Raw genomic sequence first — 25,115 nt, forward strand, 5'->3', positions numbered from 1 at the left:
CCAATGCTACTTTAGTTGTTATTCTAACAGACATTAATAACTATACCCCTAGATTTTCTCAAGAAGTTTACACATTCGTGGTGTCAAGAGAAACTCCGGTTGGCGCCTGCGTGGCAAATCTTTCGGTAAATGATATTGATGTGAATATTTATGGAAGCTTCAATCTTACGTTAACAGATCAAGTTGTAGATTATTTTACTATCAGTGACAGCGGAGCGCTGTATGTCAACAGAAATTTGTCTAATGTAGGATACCAAAGCGTGTATAGTTTTACTGCAAAGGCAATAGATTTTACCGGAAACACTGGCACGGCGTCCATAAATATACTCTTTACTGATGTAAGTGTTAGTTTATTTTACTTTTTTAAGCTAAATGTTAAAGAAAAAAGTCAAAGTGATTTCAGAGAAGGCTAGGTATACAAAAGAAGACAGAGATGTTAGTGCAACAGATGATCCAATCGCTAAAGAAACAAATATGGAGAGTAAACATCCTGAATATTATAGAAACCTTGAATAAAACAAAAGCATAGAGAATCGTGTAGAAGATTGGAAATCACACATGATAAATTACAATGCAAGACGCATGGCGGCGATAATTTTACACGACAATTTAAATGAAAACTTTGACTTCCGATTGCTCGCAATGGCAAATATGCATAAAAAAATGAAGAAAAAAGCAAAATAAGAACATCATTTTATTTGAAAACTGTGATCAATGTCAATTTTAGAAATTCTATGCACTAGTAAACAAATACTACAATACAGAAAAAATAAATAATATAATTTTATATAATATGAGTACATTGTATTGATAAAACAGAAAGAATAAATAAATAGACATTAATATTTCAGACCATTTTCTTACTTCGAAAACTGAGGTTAGTACAAACTTAGAAATATGGAAAGTGAAATGTTTATATAAACAAATCTGACAATGAAGAGGCAAATCAATTATATAATTTAATGTAATATGAAAAACGATGAAATATAAATCAAAGAGAAAATGGTTTTTTAAAATTTCACACCATGTTGCTGTCTTTGAAGACTTTGTCGCGACCTTTACCTGGAATAAAAATAATGGATGAGATTGTTTAAAAACAATGACGTTATACCAGCGATTCAACTAAGAGAAAGTTATGTTGCCAGAATAAATTAATGAATATGTTTAGTTTTGCTTTAATTTGGACTGGAATAATTTCTTTAGTAAATATGTTAAAATACTTTTGGCCTTCTTGGGTTTCTTTTGCCGACTCTGATCATCCGGTACCGCTGGGTCAGATGTCTGTGGTGCAGATGATACATTGATGGGACCACTTCCAGTCGGAGAAAAGCCAGACGCACTGCAAGCATATACATGTATAAAACTGCATGAACTGTTCTTCAGTTTTTGGCTTAATAAAGACAATGCAAGAATTTATTGCATTGCGTCTCGTACATATTTTTCGCGTTTTCCATTTAATACCTGCTGAATGCTTTAAAGGCAACATATCCTCCGGTTGCAAGCATAGCCACACCCCCCATTCCCACGGCGGTCATCCACAGTGTGTTCTTTGCATCACCTCCGAAACTTCCCGGTGTTTCTGTTGTTGTCACAGCGATAGTCGTTGTAGTCTGCAAAATGCAATTTATAATTTTTAAGACTGAACATGGAAAGGGTGTAAAATAGAGACAGATCAAAATTAACGAGCTTGAAAAACGTACCGGTTCAAACAATATTACTATATTAGCTGTTGCCTCTAATGGAGGCGATCCAAGATCAAGAGCTTTTAGCTGGAACTCGAGATAACTTCCAAAGAAATACTGGCTCAAATTCTGTGCGACAGTGAATTCTTTGGTGATATTGTCGTAGGAGAAATAATTTTGTCCATTTGAATCTGTAGGCTGGTTTTCAAACCAGACACGCCCTATTGAATTGTGGGGGGCAGTGAGATCTGCATCCGTCAGAGTGATTAATCCGACCACTGTACCTGGAGTAATCCCAGGAGAAATAGAATACGTGTAATATTGCTTATCAAAACGAGGCGCATTATCGTTAGTGTCATAAATGGTAACGTACAAATCTGCTGTATCACTCAAATATCCTTTGTCATATACTTTGACTTTGCACGACATCATTCTAGGAGCTCCATTATCAACGTCTACAGCACGACCAAAGGAAACAGCTCCGTTAGTGGTGTCAAAGCTCAGATACCGGGTATTAGCCCCACAGTCGAGGGTGAAAAAGTGGCTATCGGTGGCGTCTATGTCTGTGAAGACGTACGCTGGAGGATATGGTGTTAATTGTGTACCCGCCTGAAATACGCAGAGAACAGATATGCAGCATGTGGTAAATGAAATTGTTGTTGAAGCTGAACGTGACTCTAACTTACCGGTCCTTCGTCAGCGGTGACAGTGTAGACAGTGGTCTGGAAGGTTGGAGCTTCATTGATGTCTCTGATATATACCCAGAAACCCCTGCTTACAGTCGAAGTTCCATCATTCACTCTGGCTTGTATATAGTAGTTTGTTCTCGATAAGCTTTCAAAGTCTATTTGAGTATTGCTGGTGTATACATCAGCTGTTAACATTAACTAACACTGTTATACTTTTATGTTAAATAGTCAAATTTGATTGGTTTAAAATATTTTTCAAAAAGTAGTGTTACCCTACCGCGTGCGTAAACCACGCCCTCCGGGTAACATTGCATAGCAACGGTTGACAATGTACGACGACGGATGACAATATAGAAATTGCTAACTGGCAGAATGTCTTCACTGTTGCTTTTTCTCTTAAATCCATTTTTAAAACATTCAGTACAACAAAAAAAGTTTATTTAGGGTAACATGTGATATTGTTGTCCCTTGAAAATCATTGCTGACCACGGCTTCATAATATGAAAATTATGAAATACAGTTTAACGAAAACACACGTACTGGTAAAATGCATATTAATATGTTTTTATTTTTAAAAAAAGTGTTAATGTTCAACATACTATTGTCTTTGATGGTAAAGTAAGTCCAGTCGCCATTGCTAATTGTAAAAGTTACAGACAATGCATTGACATCAAGGTCGTAATAGGTGACAGTGAACAGGTACTGGTTTGTGGGAATCTTCTCGTTGATGATTATATTGTTTTGGGTCGGAAGGCTTATGAACGACGGACTATAACGGTAACCTTTGTAAAAGACAAAAAACAAATATGAAATATTATTCTTTTACCCCTTGAATTTCTTTACCAAATACGCGACGTCATCAGAAGATTTGAGAATGAATGGATAAAGAAAATGAGAAGTAAATAAATAAGTTACCAGTAAGATGAACTGGAATATATTTGGTTTTGGATTTTGTTTTGCCGTCCGTCACAGAGAATCCGACATTAAAACCACCTTTCCACCATCCTCCCATGCTTTGATTGTATTCGACTAAACCACCTACAGACAAATCATTTATCTTAATAAGCCATTTTAAGAAGTCTCTGTAAAACAAAATCTGAACTCTTATTATCAAAAAAAGTCCATTGGAAGGGTAAAGTGCTACAGCCTTTTACATTTGAAGATAGTATATATCGAAGCTTACTGCTGTCATCAAGCATCCAGACCGGACATGAATAAGGTCCACAGTATTCAAAGGCGTACGTGAAGTCTGAGTTATCGGGGTCAGTAGCGGTCAGTGTAATGAAGTCGGTCATGTTACTTCTGGAGCTGGCACTGTATGAGTATCCATTAGCTGGGCAAAATTCAAGATTTTTGAATAGAAACCAAATTCAATATCGGATATATGTACAATATGTAACAAAATCAAGAAAAAATAACTCTAACCTGGAATATTACTTAAAGCTGGCCGGACGTTACGTTGCAAGAATAGTTTGAAATACCCATACACTGGACTGTTTTTTCCGTCTGTACAGGAGAGTGTTATTGTGTATTTCTTAATGGTGTCATAGTCAAAGCCAGGGTTACTGTTCAGAACCAAGTTGTAACCTGTAACAGTCGTAAAGATAGATTTTCATATTCTGTTTTTTCTTACTAGTTGAATTAGACATAACACATTTCAATCTAAAATCAATTTGTACTCATTGGGGAAGCTCTGTTGAGTGAGAACAATGATGTTGCAGACGATGGATCGACAGAGACGATGGAGCACGTGACTGTGCTGTCGGTGCCGTCTGCTACAGTCAACACGTGGAGGGTTTTGCTGCTTTCTTGGTTCTCCGATAACGTCATGACGGCGGGAAGAGACGTGATCCGTGGCGGCTATAAAGCACAACCGTTAATAGCATTCAATTTTTCTTACATTATATATTATTTAATTTAATGCCAAACTTCCCACTTTCTTTTACATGTGTGAATAGATATTATTTATCTGCTTACAGTGTTAGAAACTTTGACTGACAATGAACCCCCCGATATGGTGGTATTTAGACATGTCTTCTTTGCTGTAAACGTCATTACATATGTCTGTCCATTGACGAGCGAGGAAGTTGTACTCACAATACCTGTAAGATAAAAAGATCGTTTGCTTTTGTATTTAGAATCAGAATGATACTTATCAAAGTATCTTTGTACTAGTGCAACTAAAATCTGGTTTATCTGTCTGAATTTTCTCAACCAGAGAGCTACAGTTCTGCAGCTAGCTTTGTACATGACCAATCACAAGATATGCGAATTTCAGAGTTCCATTTTATTGATGAAGAAGCTGTCTATGATGTCGAAAATTCTGGTTTTTAATTTATTTTGAGGAATGGTTGTGTAAAGCATAGCAAAATTCATACGGTTTGATGCGAATTAATTTTGGAATTTTTTGTGATTTTGAATTTTCTAAAGTTATTTTGAGGTTTTTTTTTTTAGAATTTGCATTTGAATTACACCACTTCTTGAATATGTTGTATCACAGTACGTGTGAAGTTTCTCCTTCACATTAGTTAATAAAGACAGGGCTGTAAGGACCATTTGCAGCTGGATCTTGCAATGTATCTTTGTTAAAAACTAAAAAGATTTTCGTGAAGCTTTGAAATCCAGTATAGTTATGGTAACTCAGTAAATAAAAAATTAATTGGATATCAATTGAAAATCCTCGATATTACCGAAACGTACCTGTGTTGGAGTTCCAGGTGAATCTTCCGCTCGGGTCACTCATGTACCTTGTAAGTATATCCTGTGAACGCTGTCCATTTACAACTGTGTATACCTGGGTTCCAGGTGATGCATTGTCATAGAGATGTATTGTTCTGCCTGAGTTTACAAACCACAGATCACTCGTATCTGAAAAAGTTCATGTGATTGTGCACTTCGACATTCAAATATATCGACGACGCGTTATCAATTAACAACAGTTACTTCCAGTTCTATGGCAACTCAATATATCCCAGTGAACTTTAAATAAAAGACACTAGAGAGTTTGTCACATCACTTTCTATTTTCTTAATTTTCGTTTTATTATTTTTGTTGACTGATTTTCTTGATGAGAAAATAATAGACTTCATAAATGTAATTCATTATGCCTAATGTTTTCAGTGTATTGGTACATTCAATGTAAAACGCAGAAATCAATTAACTTTCGTTACTTCTCTCTAGCATTAACTTGTCTCATCAATAAAAACAACTCCGGATATTTAAAATAATTCTTGTTTTTTTTTAAGATTTGTTTTCTCGAAGCATGAGCGTCTACTATCGACACAACTCAAGCTTATCTAAATGGATTTATGACGGGACACCTTGAATATATTTTGTGTGAGTCTGCTTAAAAATTGCAATATACTAGATTAATGTAAGATCTTTTAAATTAAACTGGTAAGTATGGATGTATGTCATTTCTCACATAGTTCCATCTCTCCTTTTCTCTCGTTCCTTTTTCATAGCTGAGTTTGATGGCGATTTGAATCAGTTCTATCTTTCTTTCTCTCTTTCACCGGTTTCAGAGTCGAGTTTGATGGTGATAACTTTCTTTCTCGATCGATCTTACCTTTTTCTAAGTTGAATTTGATAGCGATATGAATCAATTCTATCTTTATTTCTCTGATCTTTTCCTTAGAATCAAATCTATCTCTCTCTCTTACCTTTTCGAAAGTTGAATTTGATGGAGATATGAAGCAGTTCTTTTTTCTCTATCTCATTTTCTAAGTTGAGCTTGACGGCGATATAAATCACTTCTTTCTCTCTCTTACCATTTTCTTAGTTGAGTTTGATAGCATATGAATCAGTTCTTTCTCTTTTTATGTCCCGTAATTGAAGATTCGGAGTATATTATTTTTGCAATGTCCGTCCGTCTGTCTGTTTGTCCACAAAAACTTTAACCTTGCCCATAACTTTTGATTGGTTGGAGCTATGGCTTCATATTTCTAATGTGTATTCCTTGTGACAAGACCTTCCTTTGGGTACCAACATATTTTAACTCTTGACCTTGGTGTTTAACACACTTTCGCAAAAATTTACCCAACTTAAATCTTGACCATAGAGGAGTTGGTGCTAGGGCTTTCTTATTTCTCATGTGTATTCATCGTGACAAGACCTTTCCATGGGTGTAAATATTTTTGACCTTAACTTCTGAATTTGACCCACTTTTGAAAAAACTGTAATCTGGGCCGTAACTTTTGAAGATTTAGTATGAAGGGTTTCAAATTTCACAGGTATACTCCATGTGACAAAACATTCCTTTGGATACCAACAATTTTGTCCTTCTGACCTTAGAGTTTGACTTACTTTTGAAAAACTTATATAAACCTTGGTCATAACTTTTGAACAGTTGGTGATATAGGGCTTTAATATTTTGCATATGTATTTCTTATGAAAAGGTCTCCCCCTGCGTACCATTAATTTTGACCTTTTGACCTTGACTTGGAGTTTGATCCACTTTTAGAAAACATTAACTTTGACCATAACTTCTGAATGGTTGGTGCTTGAGCTTTCATATTTACCAGAGGCCTGTTCAACAGAGCGGACGTTCGCGAGCGCTCGCGAACATTTCTGTTGGAAAGATAAGGAATTTTGGCGAGCGCTCGCGAACGTTCGCTCTGTTGAACAGGCCTCAGGTATATCCATTGACATTCCTTTCTTTTGGTAGCAACAATTTTGATCTCTTGACCTTGGAGTTTGACTTTTATTTCAGAAACTTTAATATTCGCCATAAACTGCCATACGGAGGCATCAGTGTTTCACAAACACATCTTGTTCTAGGTTGAGTTTGATGGCGATGTGAATCACTCCTTTCTCTCTCTTACCCTGTTCTTAGTTGAGTTTGACGGCGATATGAATCAGTTCTTTCTCTCTCTCTGTGTAAGTTGAGTTTGATGACGATATATGAATCAATTCTTTCTCTCTTTCTCTTTTCTAAGTTGAGCTTGATGGCGATATGAATCACTTCTTTCTCTCTCTCTCTCTCTCTCTCTCTCTCTCTCTTACCGTTTTCTAAGTTGAATTCGATGGTAATATGAGTTACTTCTCTCTTGCTCTCTTTCTTACCGTTTTCTAGGTTGAGTTTGATGGCAAACTGAGCATTGATGTTGGAGTAAGAAGAAACACTTTTTGTTGTCCCCACTGTCGTAGTTCCCCAGGAGAATCGCCTTTGGTTATTACTTCCGGCGGAAGTGTACGGTATCATTTCCTGTCCAGAACTATACCTATACATTGAATTTGAAACCTCTTAACAATGACATACCAGTATATAATTACGTAGAGATAGCACATTTTTCGAAATTTAGATTACTGGTTCATATTATACGATATTGAATTAGTGCTTTGTGAATTAACAATCCCTTACCATCCAATTTTATCTCCATCGTTAACTGTAATTCTTTCATTATCTGGAACAATGTACTTGACGATTCTGTTGATGTTTCCCGCTAAAAATGAAAGAAGTTTGCGAAGTTATAGCAGCTTTGAATATTTATTAAGTAAAAGTGTTAAATATTTAGGTATCTTTTTGCCTTTGACTAAAACATATGTGTTTTTTCGAATTATTCAAAGATGGCAGTAATACAGCTTGACCAATATATCACAAAATACTAAAATCATCCAAATGATAAAGATGGTATTTATAATACGGTATATTAATAGTGACTAACAGTGTATGTAGAGGTAGTTGTAGCCAACCAGTTTGTAGGTGGATCCAGAAAGAGGACGCCAAATCTGGAGGTAAATCGACCCGGACCTTTTGGGATATAGCGACCAAGATTCCACGGCCCCACAACACGATATGGAGGAGGAGGTATCCTCCAGGATGTACGTCACGCCTGAGTGAACATTGACGTCATGCAAGGTATGAGGGTTAAAAAAGTCATTTACTTAAAAATATACAACTATATCATATTAAATAAAAACCTTTAAATCGAAGTTTGAAAACAATAAGATAAATGATCACCAAAAATAAAGGGCAGACCTGAGTTACTGTTAAGAGATGATGTTTTAGAAAGATCACCGCCTCTTTCAAAACCGCTACCAGTATCACAATCTACAATTATTAAAGGTCATTATTCTACCTGTAAGTACAAATAATTTTATACATTATCTACCTTTCTTTCAAAGTTGCTGAACATTTTTCTTCATTAATAGACTTATAAACATTACTAGCTAATTATTAGAAAGGCCGCAATTTTTTTAATTCTAAGAATTATTTATACATATAGCAACTTAATGCGCACGAGCTTGCAGACGTAGAACTTACACCATGGGCAAGGAACCTTAGACTGGACAAATGCAGAAAGCGTGGCAGCTAACTGGGAGTATTCTGTTTGTAAATAATGTGACGGGTCGTGGGCGATGTCTATCAACATAGGAACGTCAAGATTGTTTCCGATCCCGACTGATATGATGACAATGCCGGCGGCTTTGACGAGAGCTGCTTCGGCCCGTTCGTTGTCGTTGGAGACACCGTCCGTGAGGACCACCATTATGTTTGTTGCACCTGCACGGTCACCTGTTGATGAAGAAACATTGTATATATATATATATATATATATATATATATAGTACATGTACTTAAAAACAAACAAACAAACGGTTGCTTGAGGATTTATTTGCAAAAGTGTTCACATTAAAAAATTGCTCTATGAAATATTCAATTTTTTGATTTGACTAAAGTTTATTAAAAATTAAAAGTCTTATCAAAGATTCAAATATAGTTTGTTTCACACTTTGCTCAGTCCGTGATAATAACTCTGTTGCTAGCTCAACTATAGCTACAAATAGTCACTGTTAAGAAGAATCAATTAAGTTATTAAGAATTTACTTCGCTCAAATAAATTGAATTTAACTTTTTAATTTTGCCATTTCACTTCAATGTTTTCATAATTTGAAAAAAAAATAAGGAGAAAAAAAAAAGAAAATATGAATTAGCGAGCATAATTTGTTACACAACCCATTAAAATGTGGCCGGAAACCATAAACTTCCTTTGATTTTTCATGGATTTTAATAAAGAATTTAAAATTTCTGAAAACATATGATTTAGTATTATACTTTTACATGTGTGTGTGTGTGTGAGGGTGTGTGTGTGTGTGTTTCCATAGATAACAAAACGGGAGGGGGGGGGAATGAGCAAAAAAATGCTTATTTTGGTAGATAAAACAAGAGAAGATCAGTAAAAATGACTGGCACCTCAGACGAATACATCCTTAAATCAATATTGTTTTTCAGCTGCATTGATATGACAAATCCATGCTGATTTCGGCAAATTTCTACGACAGACACTGATTACGGAGACTGTCATAGAAAAATACACATTAATTATATCATTAATTAAATAAGGGTAGTGCAGTTAATATAGCACAATAATGCGGAGAATTTTCCATGCGATTATGGAGGCTGAATGGCCAACAAATTACCCAACCGATCAACTAGAAATATGATATTTAATGCAATCGCCTTTTTTTAAAAAAAAAAAAAATACAGAACTCACTTTAAATAGTGTAAAAATGGTCATGACCTCTTAGCTATATAGTTAAAAAGAAAAACATACCTGTACTTTGTTTTTGATACTAATACTTCATGGAGGATAAGTGAATCTCAAGTTAAAAAAAAACTAAATCAGTCGCTTAAGAAGCGTTTTAAGCTTGCAACATTTTCTTACAATCAAACAAAACTTAGAGCTCTTTTACTAAGGACTTTGAAATGAACTGACAACATTGATTACCACTTACTTAAAATGTTCAGAAAAATGACATGACAGGTTCCCAGTCTCAGTTTATTAGAGAGTCATACCTTTGCTCGAAAGAAACATGTTCTCTCTTGTAAACTTCATAGCACTTCCAATTTTCGTTCCTCCAGCTTTGTAATCAATATTCATGATGGCGGTTTGCATGCTGGAAATCGAGTTGTAGGCATTCAAATGAAAAATGGTTCTCTGTGACGATTGGAAACACATCACCCCGACTCGGACGTTACCTGAGTCTATGTCCAGCAGAGCCACCGTGTCTCTCAGTGCTTCGAGGGTCAGCTGAAAGTTATAGGATCCGACGGAACCGGACTCATCCGTCACAAAAATGATGTCGGATTGAGAGGGACCACATCCTCCTGTCGAATCATAAACGAGATACAAGTAATGCTTAGATATCAACTTATTTCCACTTAAATAAAGACATTTTTATTAAAACAATGATACCCTTTATCTCAAGACATCGCTCTTGTATATAAATATTAATCTATTGTATATAAATATTAATCTGTTGTATATAAATATTAATCTATTGTATAAATATTAATCTGTTGTATAAAACTATTAATCTATCGTATATGAATAGTATTCTATTGTTTTTTGAATAGTATTCTTTTTTTAGAAATAGTAATCTATTACATATAAATATTACTCTGTTGTATATAAATATTAATCCATTGAACAAAAGTAATTTATTATTATCTGAAGTATATGTAAATTGAATCTACTTTGCTTAGCCAATGATAGGTCGTGGTGAAAAAAAAATTACCGTGATTGTTACGTTTCTCTTTAAGAAAAAAAGTTTCCTAGAAATGAATTTAGAATTACTTATACCTTCACAATACTGTTTACATAGAAAATTTGATTTTAATTTTAAAAAAAGACTGATTTATGATATTTTTTACTTATTATTATTATTTTTATTTATGAAAATTTTCACAAATTATAATTACCTTGTATCTTATCAAAAAATTGGCAAAGAACAACGCAGAACAGACCCCAGGCCAGCTTCATATTAAACAAAATATCCTCTACTAAGGGAAAAATCTATCCAGTTCTGTTCATGATATTTAACTAAAAGAGAGTGATTAAAGATCTATCGAAGATCATATTCAATAAAATCTACACGAACCATTTAGCACCAAAAGGTTAATAAACCTGAACGGCTCCTAGTGAAAGCTAACAACATTCGTCCGCAGTTATTGTTTTTTAAATTCTTTAAGATACACGCTAATCAATCTTCAACCCTAAAACAAATTCTTATCTCTAAGAAAATCTTGGCAATATGTTTCTTTTGAGAAAAATGAAAAGAAACCTCATATTCACTCTCTCGTCATATTGGGTAAAAAAAAAAAAAAACACACCCAAAAACAAAAACTGTTAAATCGTCAAAATCGTCAAACCTGAATTGTAATGTACAGCTGTTGACAGGCATTATTTTTTGGCACCTTTTGCATATATATATATATATATATATATATATATATATATATATATATATATATATATATATATATATATATATATATATATATATATATATATATATATATATATAAGAAATTATATCCCCACCTTTTTGCCTTAAACTTTAGAATTTGAAGTTCATTAAGTAGAAAAATTATTTGCTTAATTCAGTGAATCGGTTCAAATTTGTGGTCTCAAAAACAAAAATAAAGAAAGCTTAATTGTGGACATTTATATAAACTCTTTCAAATTAATTTAGAAGTAGTTCTGTGGCTGATGATAAGTGATTTAAACATATTTTATTGAAACAATTTATTTGACTGGAACACGTTTTAGAAACTTAGATACCTATCTATCTATATATATATATATATATATATATATATATATATATATATATATATATATATATATATATATATATATATATATATATATGTAATTCTTTTCCAAGAAAGAACCATGAATGATCTTGAATTTGACATTCATTTTTGAAGGGGAGAAGGGGTGGGGTTGATGTGGGTGGTTTGTACACCCCGTTATTTAATTTGACTCTTATTTGTAGTTCCTAGGCCATGCCATATGTACTGAAGAACGGTGCATCTATAAACACAAGAACATGTAAGAGTTATTAAACTGTAAATATAAAACAGAAACCTTTATATGCAAGAAACGAAATTGAAACAACTAAGGTTATTTACGAGTAATTTTGAGATCAAGTTATCATAATACAGAAACCCGGAAATTGTGTGCTTCGATTGATATATTATTCTTTTTAATTATTTCTCCTACTTGGAGGACTGTCACTCAACAACAAGTCCAAAAGTAATGGGTATTTAATCTATGTAATGTATTGAGAATAGAAATTTGCGTACAATTTTCTTAGTTTTGTTCACAAGTTTGTTGTCATTTCGAATTTCCTCAGTTTTATTTTTGTTTGTGCAGGGACCTTCTTGCATGGGTCCCTGATATGTGTTCTGCATCCAGTCATGTGACAACTTTAAAAGTCATTAAAAGCTCGTTGCAAATATCTTAAAAAAAAAACACGAATTGTGATATATTCTATTCATCTGTGAAATAAAAGGTTTGTTTCTATTAATATATTTACACTTTCTTAAAACACTAGATCATTACTAATTATAGTTTTTTTTTTTTTTTTTTTTTTTTTTTTTTTGAAACGTAAGCTGCATTAATCTTCGACGATGCCGCTTGCCTCTGCCTAAACCACACTAGATTTAAGAAATACAAATAACAAAATTACTTTAGATTTCAGTCATTATTGTTCAAGCACATTTCTATCACGAAAGATTTTTTGAATTTACCTTCTAGGCCTACCCCCACGTACACCTTATTGAAACTACAAGCATGTGAAATGTTAACTAATCTAAGGCGTTTCCTTCATTATCATTTCTTAAGGCAAAAATTTCAACGTTTAACCAATCTTGTAATTTTTTTTTTATCAATTATTGATTATAATTCACAGAAAATACTCTCAGTTTATGGTCGACATACAGAATTGTAGAAACATGAAATCATATACATATATATCCTAATGCCAGTTAGTTCTAAAAAAAACATACAATGCGTATAAAGTATAAACTAAACTCAAATCGATTTTCTGAATATGACATTTACGGAGGGAAGTCATGCACATGGTAATATTTCAGCAATAAGAATTTCACGTTTCTGGTTGGTTAACGGTGGAAAGGCATTACAGCTGAACACTTCTATATATAGGATTTGATTTTCGGACTGCCAGTTGCACTTGAAATCTACAATTACAGGGAATGTACAATTTGGTAAAATTGTTGATTGAAATGAAGAGATATGGCTTGACCGTAACGACAAATAAGACGAAATTGATTGATCTGTCAAATCTAGTTGTCCAAAATTATAGCTCAATAACTAAGTACCCCTTATTTCATTTGCAGGTAATGGAATAAGTGAAGAAAATCTGACTCAGCTTTAAGACAAAATATGGGTGATATACAACGGAAGCAGATACTGGCGTATTGTGCTCTTACTGCTGGCTTTGGTTTGCTGAGTAGCGCCTACAATTTCTACTACGTAAAAGTCTTTCTGAACTTCTACCATATACAGGAATCGTGGTTTCAGTTTTCTCAGGTCCTTTTCTTGGTATGGAATGCCGTGAATGACCCCTTGTTTGCTTACTATTCGGATAACAAAAACTTCAAAATTCTCAAAACTCGACGGAACATGATTTTGTACTCAGCTCCTTTGTTCTCGTTGTCCTTCTTGATACCATGGTTTCAGTGGAGTACAAATCCTGTCATTGTTGGTCTTCATTTAATTTTTGCGTTGTGTTTTTGGGATACACTCTTTACATTTATTGGTTTGGCAGCATGCTGTCTTTTCACGGAGATTTCACAGGACAGTGAGATGAGAATCACCCTAACTCGAGCTTCACAGGTCGCCTCACTATTCAGTTCCTTTAGTGTCATGGTGCTGGAACACGCTTCTAATGGCCTTCAAGATTTCAAAGCATTCCAAGTGACCACAGTACTGATAGCAATACTTAGTTGGTCCTTAATGTATTACTGTGGGAAAAACTGTCACACACAATACGATCTGCAGCAAATGCAACAGGGGGAAAAGTCCCCGGATGAGGTATGTCACGAGAGGACTGGACACGAGTCATATTGGCAGCAAACATGGCAGATCATCAGAGACATCAACTTCATTTCCTTTGTTATCACTAACTTCTTCCAGGAGTTTCACCGTACATTCCTGTACAATTTTATGGCCATTATTTGTGATCAATTAATATCTGCAGATGAAATCAGTCAGACAGCTAGGAGCACCTTTTATGGCAGTGTTCCGTTTGCTTCAAAGGTAAGGAATCACAATGGATTATTGCAGTTATATATGAAATCGAAGAAACGATGAGGGTTTTGAAAAAAAAAAAAAGAATATGAAATTTATCATTCAGATGAAGGAAACCTTTATGTATTTTGAAATACTACTATCTATATATATTCATACATTGACTTTGATAGTTTAAGAATAATTTATCATTAAATTTTGCACATTTTAAATCTCATTACTTTGCCTTGATATAACAGATCTAGTAATAAGATGGTAACATCTCTTTCCCATTATACATGTATATAGTTTGATGCATATTTACAGATTCTTGTGACATTATTTGCTCCGACACTACGGTTTTAGTTATTGTTGTTTTCCTGAGTTTGCTAAATGTACAATTTCCTTGTAAAAAGCTCCTCTTATTCTACAGTAGCTCTTCATTGTTTTTTTCTTTATTGACAGATTCTTGTGATATTAATAGCTCCTATATTACGTCATTTCTCATACAAGAAGGTGATCCGCGCTAATTTTATTTGGAAGATTTCTGGAGGTCTTGTTATGTACTATGTTATAGGGAACGGCCACCCCTGGATTCTGATAGGATTTCTCCTGTTAGACGAGTGAGTGTTATCTTTGTCTTTTTTAAAACTTAAGTATTATTTCAATCGTTGTATGATCTACAGTGATAATACATAAATAGCAAGTCATAAGTTTTCTTGAAATGGACTATTCGTTCATACTTTTTATTTATTTTCTATTGCAAATGTAACAACAAAGGACATTTTTTTCCTTTTAAATATCTAATTATTGATCATCCATTCCAAACAAAACCGTCTAATGTTGATATTTTTGTTTTTGATTGATGGCCAATCCCTTATGATATAAAAAGCTGTAATTTACTGATGCATACATTATTATAAAACAAGAAAAATTTTGAAAAAAACTTCTCTTTTGTATCTCTCTAATATGCATAGTGTATGATAAAATAGAGCAGATATTTTGTCAACGAATAAAAATTATTTTTTTAGGGAAAAAAGCCGTCTTTTTCCCCACAGCTTTACAACTTGTACATTTTCTTTCTTTAAAAAACTGTTAAAACCACAAAAAAGCTTTCCAAAATTCTTCGTTACAGAAAAACCAAGTGTTTCTTTACTCCTTATAAAACTTAAGAAAGAGTTTCAACCTCAACTGGTTTCAATCTGAAAAAATACGGATGTAAAATGCATCTTATGTGTACCGTACATTGGAATTATAACATTCGTTTTTTTTTTAATTCTTTGAAAATGTACTGGTCATCTTAATAACTCGATAAGTTTGATTGGGAAGCCCGTGTTCGATTCTCTTTCGTCGCGCAGCGTCAAACCTAAGACGTAAACATAAGAGGGTTGTTAGAAAAGTTCGCGAACAAGTTCTATTGCGAGCGCGCTATCTGCATGAAACCAGTAGAACTCTGCAAAGAAAAAAACATATGTATTTTCCAATAAATATGCAAAGATTTGGTGTTTTCCGATGATCTTTAAAAATATACAACTATCTTATTTAGATAAAACATGCTTCACGGAGCATGTCACTTTTTCGAAAATTTACAGTACGTAGACATTTTTTCGAAATTAAAAAAAATGCTCTGTTGTAGCACATAAAGATCTATGATATTTCACCTGTCGCTACAATATTAATGAAACTTCTTTTGGTGAAATTTTGAATTTAATTGGAGAAGATATGACTGTCTTTTTGCTAATTATAGATAATCAATGCGTAAAACAAAGTCAAGAATGGCAACGTCATTGAACGTCTTGGAGCACCGAACTATAAAAATATTAAATCTGCAGACAGGAAAATGCCCGAAACAGACTAAACGTTTTGGGATGCTGCTGGGAGTTACTACACGTATCAACGACCAGTGTTCAAATGGTAGTAGCTTTGTTAGAATGGAAGAATTGACATATCTGATGATCAACTCCTGCGATACCCAAACACCCCGCTTATCGCATGGACGTTGCGCCTATGGATTTTGTATTGTTTCCATACCTGATCGCTTAACTGGGTTGACATTGATTTTTCAGATCTCACTAATATTCGATAAGCCACAAAGACGTATTTAAGAAAATGTAACATGTCTTTCTATGGTTATTCAATTTTTAAATAGGAAAAAGACATGAAAAAGCCTTAGTAATGAAAGATATTTAGAAATGTGATAAAGCTAAACAAGTTTAGAATCAGTTTGTCGCGTCACCTAACGTCAAAAAACTTCAAGTGATTGCTCCGTGAATCCTATGACCGCACAATGAAAATCATTATATATTTTTAAAATTTTAATAAATGGACCTGATTTTTACATACTAATAAACAAAAGATAAGAATTTAATTAGACAAACGTCATTCTCTAAAGAAATTTTCCGTAAATCAATGTGTCCGCGAACTTTTCTAACAACTCTCGTAGGTACTGACTGTTCCTTCGCCAGGAGCCTGGCATTAGAAGTGAAAGTCACGAGTCTTTTGGATGAGATCTTAAAAACCGAGGTACCATGTCATGATAGACGTTGACACCATAAAGAACCCTCTCTGTCAATGACTCTGATTGCCGAGTAAAGGTCTAAATTTTAAACCCTTCACCTGTACATGTATATGATGACGTCTCTCTATAAGTGAAAAAATCTCGAATGGGACGTAAAACATACAATCAATCATTTGAATACTTCAGTAAAATGATGAGTTTATTTTTAGGCTGACATTTTTTTTCCAGATGTTTTGCCAATGGTACATTTTCATTATTCAATCTTCCCTTGTCGGACATTGCTGATGCCAATATGATGAAATACAACAGAAAGTAAGTGTCCTTCACATGATTCCAATCTTAGATATTCTCATGACCTCTACTTTCTTTTTTTCCGGATGTATTAGTTGTAAATGTCACGTAGATCAGGAGTGATTATTAACTTTGGACCATAAAGCAAGAACTTTATTCTTTGAAACTTTTTTTAATCAGTAAAACTATACAAGTACACTGTATTTGAAATTAAAATGAAAACTTGTAAATTGCGTGTTGTTTAGGGCAACGTTGAAAATTTTTCACTTTTCCCCCAAAAACCCATTGTCAACCGAGGTTGCACCGCAACTAATTGCAATATTTATTATCTTAAACTGAATATTTTGTACACATTCTTGTACATGTATATTAGTGAACCAAACGCATGCACAAAAATTCTGCGCAGTAAACATTTTTTGAAATATCATCCGTCATCAAGTAATGTTGCTACGTTGTATCACGCTGGACGGCGTATATTGTTATTTAACAAATATTTCTCGATGAATCGGATTCATTAATTTGCATGAAAGTATAACGTATTAAAATACTCTTCATATTCAATACAGGCATCCAATATCATCGATGGTGTTCGGAACGAATGCTTTATTTGTGAAACCTGCCATTTCATTGTCTCCAATGTTTGTTGTTGCCATTTTAAACAAATATGGTTACAGCCAGATCAAAAAATCAACAGGGGACATGTCCAGCCCCTCAATTAACCCCCTTACTTCGGCACAGCTAGAGGACCTCAAAGGGGCCATGTTTTCTTTGGTGTGTTTGTACCCAATCGTATTGGGTACCATACAGTTAATTAGCTGGTCGTTTTACAAAATCTCAAATAAAGTAGAAATGGAAGTTAAAACAGGAACATAAACATGAAATATCAATATAATGGAACTTTCAATGAACCAATAAAGGAACATATCAGAATATATTTATATATATTCAAAGCACTTTGTATTAAAGGAGTCAAAGACAACGATATCATTTTATTGAGGGTACAGACATATCTGAAGAATGTATGGTAATATGGTAATACTTGTAATGGATGATCCTGTTTAGTGTTTATATTTTGGTTAATATAATAAAGTTAAATGATATTTGAAAGGCATGTAATTTATGAAAAAGAAAATATCTCCATGATTTTTGTTTCTTTAACAGAACCTACTCGTGAGTCATGAGAAACCAATGACATACAATTTTATAAGACTAAAACTGTGTATATATGTCTAGAAATTATTTTATAGATTGTGAATGGACCATTTCATGATGCTGCAGTAAAATATTTTGCCAGCAAAATTTGGGGAAAATTGAGACTTAATTAAAAATTTTCGTAATGTCCAATCAATAGCACATGTACAGTAAAAACTGTGTAATCCGACACCTGTGCAACCTTTTTCACTGTGAATTCTGACATTCACTTTTATTCCCATTTTACTATTTTCCATGTCTTTTTACACTGTTATCCGACACACTGTCTATTCCGACTCGAAATTTGTTTCCCAGTGCATGTCGGATTAGACAGGTTTTGCTGTACTTATTTATCTCTTTTGCTGGTAGAATATATGCACAGAACTTAACGAATAAGCCATAAAGTAGCTGGTTACGTGAATTTTTTTTTTTGCAAAATGTACAGTACTTTTAGTGTCAACAACATTTGTATTAAACAAGGAGTTGCAAACTTCTAGTGCTTATTTAGATCCATGGTAAAATTTAAAACTGTGGAATAATACTGATCAACTCTGCTGAAATTGCAATAACTATTTGTAATGTCTGAACATTCAAATTCCTTCAACAATGAGTTATCTTTTTATATGATAATACCAGTACATTAGTGAATAGAATGGCTTAAGAATTGAGAATTCACAGTAATCGTAGATAAAGTCAAGTCATTCAGAGCAGTCCTAACAAAGTAGGTCCGTTATCCAGTGTAAGATAATTCATTCAGAACAGCCCGGACAAAGTAGGTCCCTTATCCAGTGTAATGAAATATATGGAGATAATGAACATTATTCAAGGTCAAAAGTCCATTTAACAAACAAGGACCCCCAAAACATCAGAGGTGGGATCAGGTGCCATGGAGGAGTGAGCATCCCCTGCCGACCGGTCACACCCGCGGGTGCTCCTTGTCATGATCGGGAAATAACGGGAAAATCCGTCGACAATGCAGTGTGTAAATAATGGCCTAACAATTAGTATGAAAAACGTCAGTCAGCTTTTGACTCAATGATAAATTGTATTTGATGACAAGGTCATTGTATCGACCATAGAACTTACAAAATGACAACTTTAAACGAGACTGCTGATATTCTTGTTTCACCAAATTGTTTGTCAATAATTTACCTCGTTTTAGAAATTGTACATACGTAGAGCATGCTCTTGCGTATCGAATCAACTGAGAGATATAAACCCCGTATGTAGGTGATGAAGGTATATTGCTGCATAAGTAAGGGAAGTTGACGATTGAAAAGTTAAAGTCATCACTTTTATCATAAAGCTTTGTTGTTAGATTACCATTAACGTCTTTTCAAGTAAAATATCAAAATATGAAACAGATGTGTCAGACACTGTGGTGTCTTTTATCTCAAGCTCCCCGGGATATATCGTATCGACATAAGAATGGAAATAACCATTGTTAATTGACAATACGTCGTCGATATATTTAAATGTCGAGTAGAAGGCCACAGCAAGTGTTTTCTTCTTTTCACATAAGATTTTGGACAAATTCTGCTTCATATGAATACAAAAAGGGTCTGCCAATAACCTTTTCCAGTGTATGACAAGCCAGAGCAGCCAGGATAAAGAAGGTCCCTTATCCAATGTAAGAAAAGTCATTCAGAGCAGCCAGGATTAAAGAGGTACATTATCCAGTGTAAGACAAGTCATTCAGAGCAACCCGGATTAAGTAGGTCCCTTATCCAGTGTAAGATGAAATATATGGAGATAACGAACAGTATTCAAAGCAGCCCTGACATAGTCGGTCCCTTATCCAGTGTAAGACAAGTTTTTCAGAGCAGTCCGGACAAAGTAGGTCCTTATCCAGTGTAAGACAAGTCATTCAGAGCAGCCCGGACAAAGAAGGTACCTTATCCGGTGTAAGATAAACCATCCAGAGCAGCCAGGATAAAGAAGGTCCCTTATCCAGTGTAAGACAAGTCATTTAAAGCAGTCAGGACAAAGTAGATCCCTTATCCAGTGTAAGACAAGTAATTCAGAGCAGCCAGGAAAAAGTAGGTCCTTATCCACTGTAAGATTATTCATTCAGAGCAGCCAGGACAAAGAAGGTCCCTTATCCAGTGTAAGATAAGTCATTCAGAGCAGCCCGGATAAAGTAGGTCTTTATCCAGTGTAAGATAAGTCATTCAGAGCAGCCCGGATAAGGTAGGTCCCTTATCCAGTGTAAGACAAGTCATTCAGAGCAGCCAGGATAAAGTAGGTCTTTATCCAGTGTAAGACAAGTCATTCAGAGCAGCCCGGATAAAGTAGGTCCCTTGTCCAGTGTAAGACAAAACATTCAGAGCAACCAGGTTAAAATAGGTCCCTTATCCAGTGTAAGAGAGGCCTAAGTCATTCAGAGCAGCCAGGAAAATCTAGGTCCCTTGTCCAGTGTAAAATTCAATACCACTGGTAAAAAAGATTTGAAAACATCTTGTACGAACTTCATCTTTTTGTCCATAATTCTTTGAGTTACTTTCTAATGTGTGCACTTATTTGCATTTCAATAATGGGAAATTATATGTCAAATGTTCGCATTTCTGTGTTGTTGACTCAGCCTAGATATCCAGTAATTTAAAGCTTAAGGATAAGAGAGGAAATAATTCTTTTCCCCTTCTTTGTACAGGATAATAAATTAAATGTATTAATAAAGACAAAGATGAGTTTCTCAGGAGTAAGGTCAGGCTCCGGGGCCATAAAACTAAGATCATCTCACTTTTGATCTCAATCTGACTTTTCACTATATATTCCGTTTGTAAAGGTGAGACTGAGATCAAAAGTTAGCTCGTCTAAGTTTTATGGCCCCGGAGCCTGATCATGAAACACGGGAAAGAGGAAATTCTTAATTATGTTTGAATTAAATGAAATCTAATAATAGTTCAGGCCGAGGCATTAATGCATATATTGTAAAAACTGAAAAAATATGAGGAAAACCAGAAAATTTAAATCAATTTGTAAAACTTCATTGATGTACAGATATAGCATTTAACCAGGAAACTAATTTTATTTAAAAAAAGTAGATAAACATCGAAATGTTCACCTCAACTACTTCCTTCATATCCATCGTCCTTATATGGTAATATTAACTTCAGAATCCTTTATGAAATACCGAAGTAAACGAAATGTCGTCTACTGTAGGTGTGAACAATCAACATTCCAATTCATCATCAGGTCTTTTTGAGTCACCTTCCATTGTGCCTCCCGTATTGCTTTGTCTTCTAGGAGTTGCTGGAAATGGATTTGCCATAGTCATCGTGTGTTGCTCTGTAAAACACCACCAGTGGCGGCCATTTTATCGCTTTGTGTGTGGACTTGCTATAACAGATGGCTTCGGTGTGATGTTGGCGGTGCCTTTTGCTGTCGTTAGATACGCAACAAATTTTAAGTTTACTTATTCTCAGACGGTGTGTGATTACATGGCTGTCATTCAAATGTTTACAATACTTGCTTCTGCAATGATCGTATGTACGATGTCAATAGAACGATTCTTGGCTCTAATATTTCCATACAAGTTCCAGTCTTTGACAAAAGAAACTAGAAGCACCGTAGTGTTAATCTGTATTTGGGGTGTGTCTGCTTTCCTATCATCTGGTCATCTCATGGCGGGAAGACACAGTAAACGATTTTATCCGGATTCCTGGTGTTTCGTGAATTTTGAGTCCCAGGATACAACAGATCGAGGATTTGCTTACCTGTATGTTTTGATGGGACTTCTTGTACTGCTTACTACCTTTGTAACTAACGTAATTCTTATCGTGGTAATACTCAAAAGCAAGTGGACAAAGTCTTCCAAATCCGTCGAAAACAAACATGGCACTCGTATTATTCTTTTCCTGTTCTCTGTTGTTATGCTGTACAGCATATGCAGTTTGCCAATACTGGTAAGAATTTTGTAAAATTTGTATTTTCACAAATGACAATTGTTAGCAGGTTGAAAAAAAAACTTTCGCACGTTTTCCTTATTTTTTTGCAGATAAATATGCTTGGCCGTCTCTCTGGAAGTTTCGAAGGTAGTCTAAGCTTTGAACTGCTCGGCATAGAAATGGCCACAACTAATTCAATCATAGATCCGTGGATTTATATCATCTTTCGCAAAGAACCATTCAACTTCGTACGTCGATTATATAATAAGTTTACGTGCGCCAGATGTAATTCAAGAAAAACTGAACTTGAATGGCAAACTACAGACGCTCAAAACGAGCTTGATAGTTTTACAATAACATCGGTGTAGGAATAAATGTATTGATATGTATTGATGTAATGTGTGTGTGTGTGTGTGTGTGTGTGTGTGTGTGTGTGTGTGCGTGCGTGAAAGGTGTCAAACGGGGACAATCGTTTGTTTACACACCTTCCAACCGGGGACAACCTCCCAACCGGGGACGTCCCCGGTTGTCTTTGATTAAAAATAGCGCCAAATTCGAAGTCAGGGATGTCTAATTACCCCAAAAAGCCTTAAAGATCCGTTTTTCAACATGTTGAAAAAATGTCCCCGGTTAGATAGGATTAAAACATGTGTGTGAGTGTGAACTTTTCACAATTACCGAAGATTGTATTTGGGGGTTACACACGGGTCCCCGTTTGTATAGTGAAAAACAAGTCACGTGACTTTTCTGAAACAAACATTACATTGAGATATCATTCTTGCTTTATACCCGGTATTTTATTTTAAGAGAGAGAATTTAGATATATTATTTATCCTTACTCATGTATGAACAGCGGTCCGTCCGACAAACGTTCACGCCAATGGAACACCTGGGTTACAGATGTATGATCGGCTTAGCATTTATTTTATTACTTTTAGTACATCTTAGTACTTTTGTTACTGAATGTTTTCACATTATCATCGAAATATACTCATTTTGCGATTTACAATTTGCCAATTCTCTATTCGATTGTCTTCCCTTTTTTATCTGATTTTTTTTTAATTTTTTTTTTTTCGGAGAAAAATTTAAAGATTTTGGTTGCAATTAACACACATAAGAGCGCAAATTTTGCTTTGAATTGATACATTATATAATTTTGTATTAAAATATATCAATAAGAGTAATCTTAATTTTTACGAATAAGTCAAACACATTAGCCTTTAATTTAAATACTTTAAACACTAAAGATGAATTAAAGGACATTAAAGGAAAAGGTTTTCTATATAAAGGAGATGGGCGAACAAGGCGTGCAGAATGCTATGGCATTAGATACTTAAAAATCATATCAAATTTGTGAATTAAATATTAAGAGTAAAGTTCTCATAATTGAAATTTATGAAATTATGACAAACAAAACAAAACGTTTTTGATTTTTTAAAAAAAACCTATTCTATAACCAGCGTTAAAAAAGATAAAATTGTATCCTTGGGGTTCAAACCCTGGCAATAAAAATCCTGAGTATTAATATCTTTTTAGACTAAAGTTAACACGCTTTACAACTCTGGATGAATAATGACATTTAAATCATGTTTGTGATATGAACATTGACTAAATGGACTTGAAGTATTTTTCGGAGAGATACCAACGTTTTTTTCATAAAAGTGTTTTTCGGGTTTATCGGATCCTTGCTCCATGTTTTCTTTAACCATAAAATGTATATATTTACGCAAGGCCATTGAGCAGTTAGGGATCTTTTCCGTCCCAGCACCTACTCCTACAAAGGACCTCGGTTAATACGGTCTCATCCAAAGGACCAGTCTCAACGTCCCTCTGCCGAATTCGAACCTTCGAGGTAAGGATCAGCTTCTTACCCCTCGACTCTAAAGCAAACACTCTAAAACTCTCTATCCACCACCGCGCAACGCCAGAAATCGGAGTAAATAAGTATTATGTGAGTCGGAACTTTGATGTGATTGCAGGCGCAGTGAATTAAATATACTAGGTAACCTATTCTAAAGTCACCCGCGTGGCCTTACGTCGATGGTTCAAATCCAACTGCAGGATATGGAGACCGGTCTTTAGGATGAGACCGCATAAACCGAAGTCCAGTGTTGCAGTATATGCTGGCACCAAAAAGATCTCTCACTGCTCAATGGCCTTGACTGCTCAATGGCCTTGAGTGCTTCGAATAGGTCCAAATTTGCACCCCTGCTCCAGCAAATGGTGGCGTCTCAATATGAGTGATTTTTTTTTTCGAAAGGGACGCGTTATATAAACAAACAAATAGGCAAACGAAACTATCCTATAAAATTGATATCGATACCTTTTGGACCATTAATATGTCCATTTTATTCTTGAGATGTCATTTAGGAAATTTTTTTTAATTCAATTGAGATCAAATTTGATGCCAGAAAAAGAATTAATTGATAGGTATTTCCAAATCATTCATTTCTGTAAGAATCTAGGCAATGTTTTAGTGCTTTTAAAGTGGAATATGCATAAAGCACTCTAGATACCGAGAATATTAAATTCACGGCAAAGACTGTTATACAGTGAAAATTTAATTAATCTCAGAAAATCTTCATCACTTCTTCTGCCCATCTTGAAGAAGCATGGCTAGGAAGCGCCGTTTAGTATACTTTGTAATCTGACACCTGTGCAATCTGTTTCACTGTGAATTCCGACCGTGAATTCCATTACTAAGTTACTGTTTTACCTTGTTTCTACAGCATAAAATTTGTGTCCGATTTCGTTTCGATTACAGAATCTGAAGCGTGCTAACGTTATCTGTCCAAAGTTGTCACCGGCCCTCAGTT

The 25,115-nt window shown here is 34.6% G+C and overlaps 3 protein-coding genes across 3 annotated transcripts; 2 read left to right on the top strand and 1 right to left on the bottom strand.

The window, feature by feature from the left end:
• Positions 1 to 1,004: 1,004 nt before the first annotated feature.
• LOC133199716 (fat-like cadherin-related tumor suppressor homolog) lies at positions 1,005 to 11,136 on the bottom strand. The gene is made up of 19 exons (XM_061335585.1): positions 11,121 to 11,136; positions 10,170 to 10,481; positions 8,637 to 8,888; positions 8,352 to 8,423; positions 8,038 to 8,205; positions 7,734 to 7,815; positions 7,436 to 7,593; positions 5,072 to 5,239; positions 4,349 to 4,473; positions 4,051 to 4,231; positions 3,797 to 3,958; positions 3,555 to 3,704; positions 3,287 to 3,409; positions 2,971 to 3,153; positions 2,369 to 2,556; positions 1,701 to 2,291; positions 1,462 to 1,610; positions 1,221 to 1,339; positions 1,005 to 1,062 (listed from the first exon to the last, which is right to left on the bottom strand). Exons 1-19 carry the CDS (start codon positions 11,134 to 11,136, stop codon positions 1,019 to 1,021), a joined length of 3,243 nt encoding a protein of 1,080 aa, XP_061191569.1. The 3' UTR covers positions 1,005 to 1,018.
• Positions 11,137 to 12,370: 1,234 nt separating this feature from the next.
• On the top strand, positions 12,371 to 18,332 carry LOC133199628 (transmembrane protein 180-like). Its single transcript, XM_061335482.1, has 5 exons — positions 12,371 to 12,414; positions 13,521 to 14,442; positions 14,878 to 15,035; positions 17,159 to 17,242; positions 17,788 to 18,332. The coding sequence occupies exons 2-5, from the start codon at positions 13,567 to 13,569 to the stop codon at positions 18,092 to 18,094; spliced, it is 1,425 nt and encodes a 474-aa protein (XP_061191466.1). The 5' UTR covers positions 12,371 to 12,414; positions 13,521 to 13,566; the 3' UTR covers positions 18,095 to 18,332.
• A 3,192-nt stretch (positions 18,333 to 21,524) lies between these two features.
• LOC133199717 (prostaglandin E2 receptor EP4 subtype-like) lies at positions 21,525 to 22,667 on the top strand. The gene is made up of 2 exons (XM_061335586.1): positions 21,525 to 22,317; positions 22,410 to 22,667. The coding sequence occupies exons 1-2, from the start codon at positions 21,559 to 21,561 to the stop codon at positions 22,665 to 22,667; spliced, it is 1,017 nt and encodes a 338-aa protein (XP_061191570.1). The 5' UTR covers positions 21,525 to 21,558.
• The last annotated feature ends 2,448 nt before the right edge of the window (positions 22,668 to 25,115 follow it).

Source organism: Saccostrea echinata, unplaced genomic scaffold, assembly GCF_033153115.1.
Source record: "Saccostrea echinata isolate AGI-Se365-2 ecotype Australia unplaced genomic scaffold, CSIRO_AGI_Sech_v1 ptg000034l, whole genome shotgun sequence".
NCBI classification, from domain to species: Eukaryota; Metazoa; Mollusca; class Bivalvia; order Ostreida; family Ostreidae; genus Saccostrea; species Saccostrea echinata.

Bases quoted from the DNA above. Each gene is read 5' to 3' on its own strand.
- LOC133199716 (XM_061335585.1), bottom strand. The intron at 7,594-7,733 runs GTAAGGGATTGT...TTCAATGTATAG, and splicing joins GATGGAGATAAAATTGGATG to GTATAGTTCTGGACAGGAAA. The intron at 3,959-4,050 runs GTACAAATTGAT...CGACTGTTACAG, and splicing joins CAACAGAGCTTCCCCAATGA to GTTACAACTTGGTTCTGAAC.
- LOC133199717 (XM_061335586.1), top strand. From the start codon at position 21,559: ATGTCGTCTACTGTAGGTGTGAACAATCAACATTCCAATTCATCATCA. The intron at 22,318-22,409 runs GTAAGAATTTTG...ATTTTTTTGCAG, and splicing joins TATGCAGTTTGCCAATACTG to ATAAATATGCTTGGCCGTCT.
- LOC133199628 (XM_061335482.1), top strand. From the start codon at position 13,567: ATGGGTGATATACAACGGAAGCAGATACTGGCGTATTGTGCTCTTACT. The intron at 14,443-14,877 runs GTAAGGAATCAC...CTTTATTGACAG, and splicing joins GTGTTCCGTTTGCTTCAAAG to ATTCTTGTGATATTAATAGC. The intron at 17,243-17,787 runs GTAAGTGTCCTT...TATTCAATACAG, and splicing joins ATGATGAAATACAACAGAAA to GCATCCAATATCATCGATGG.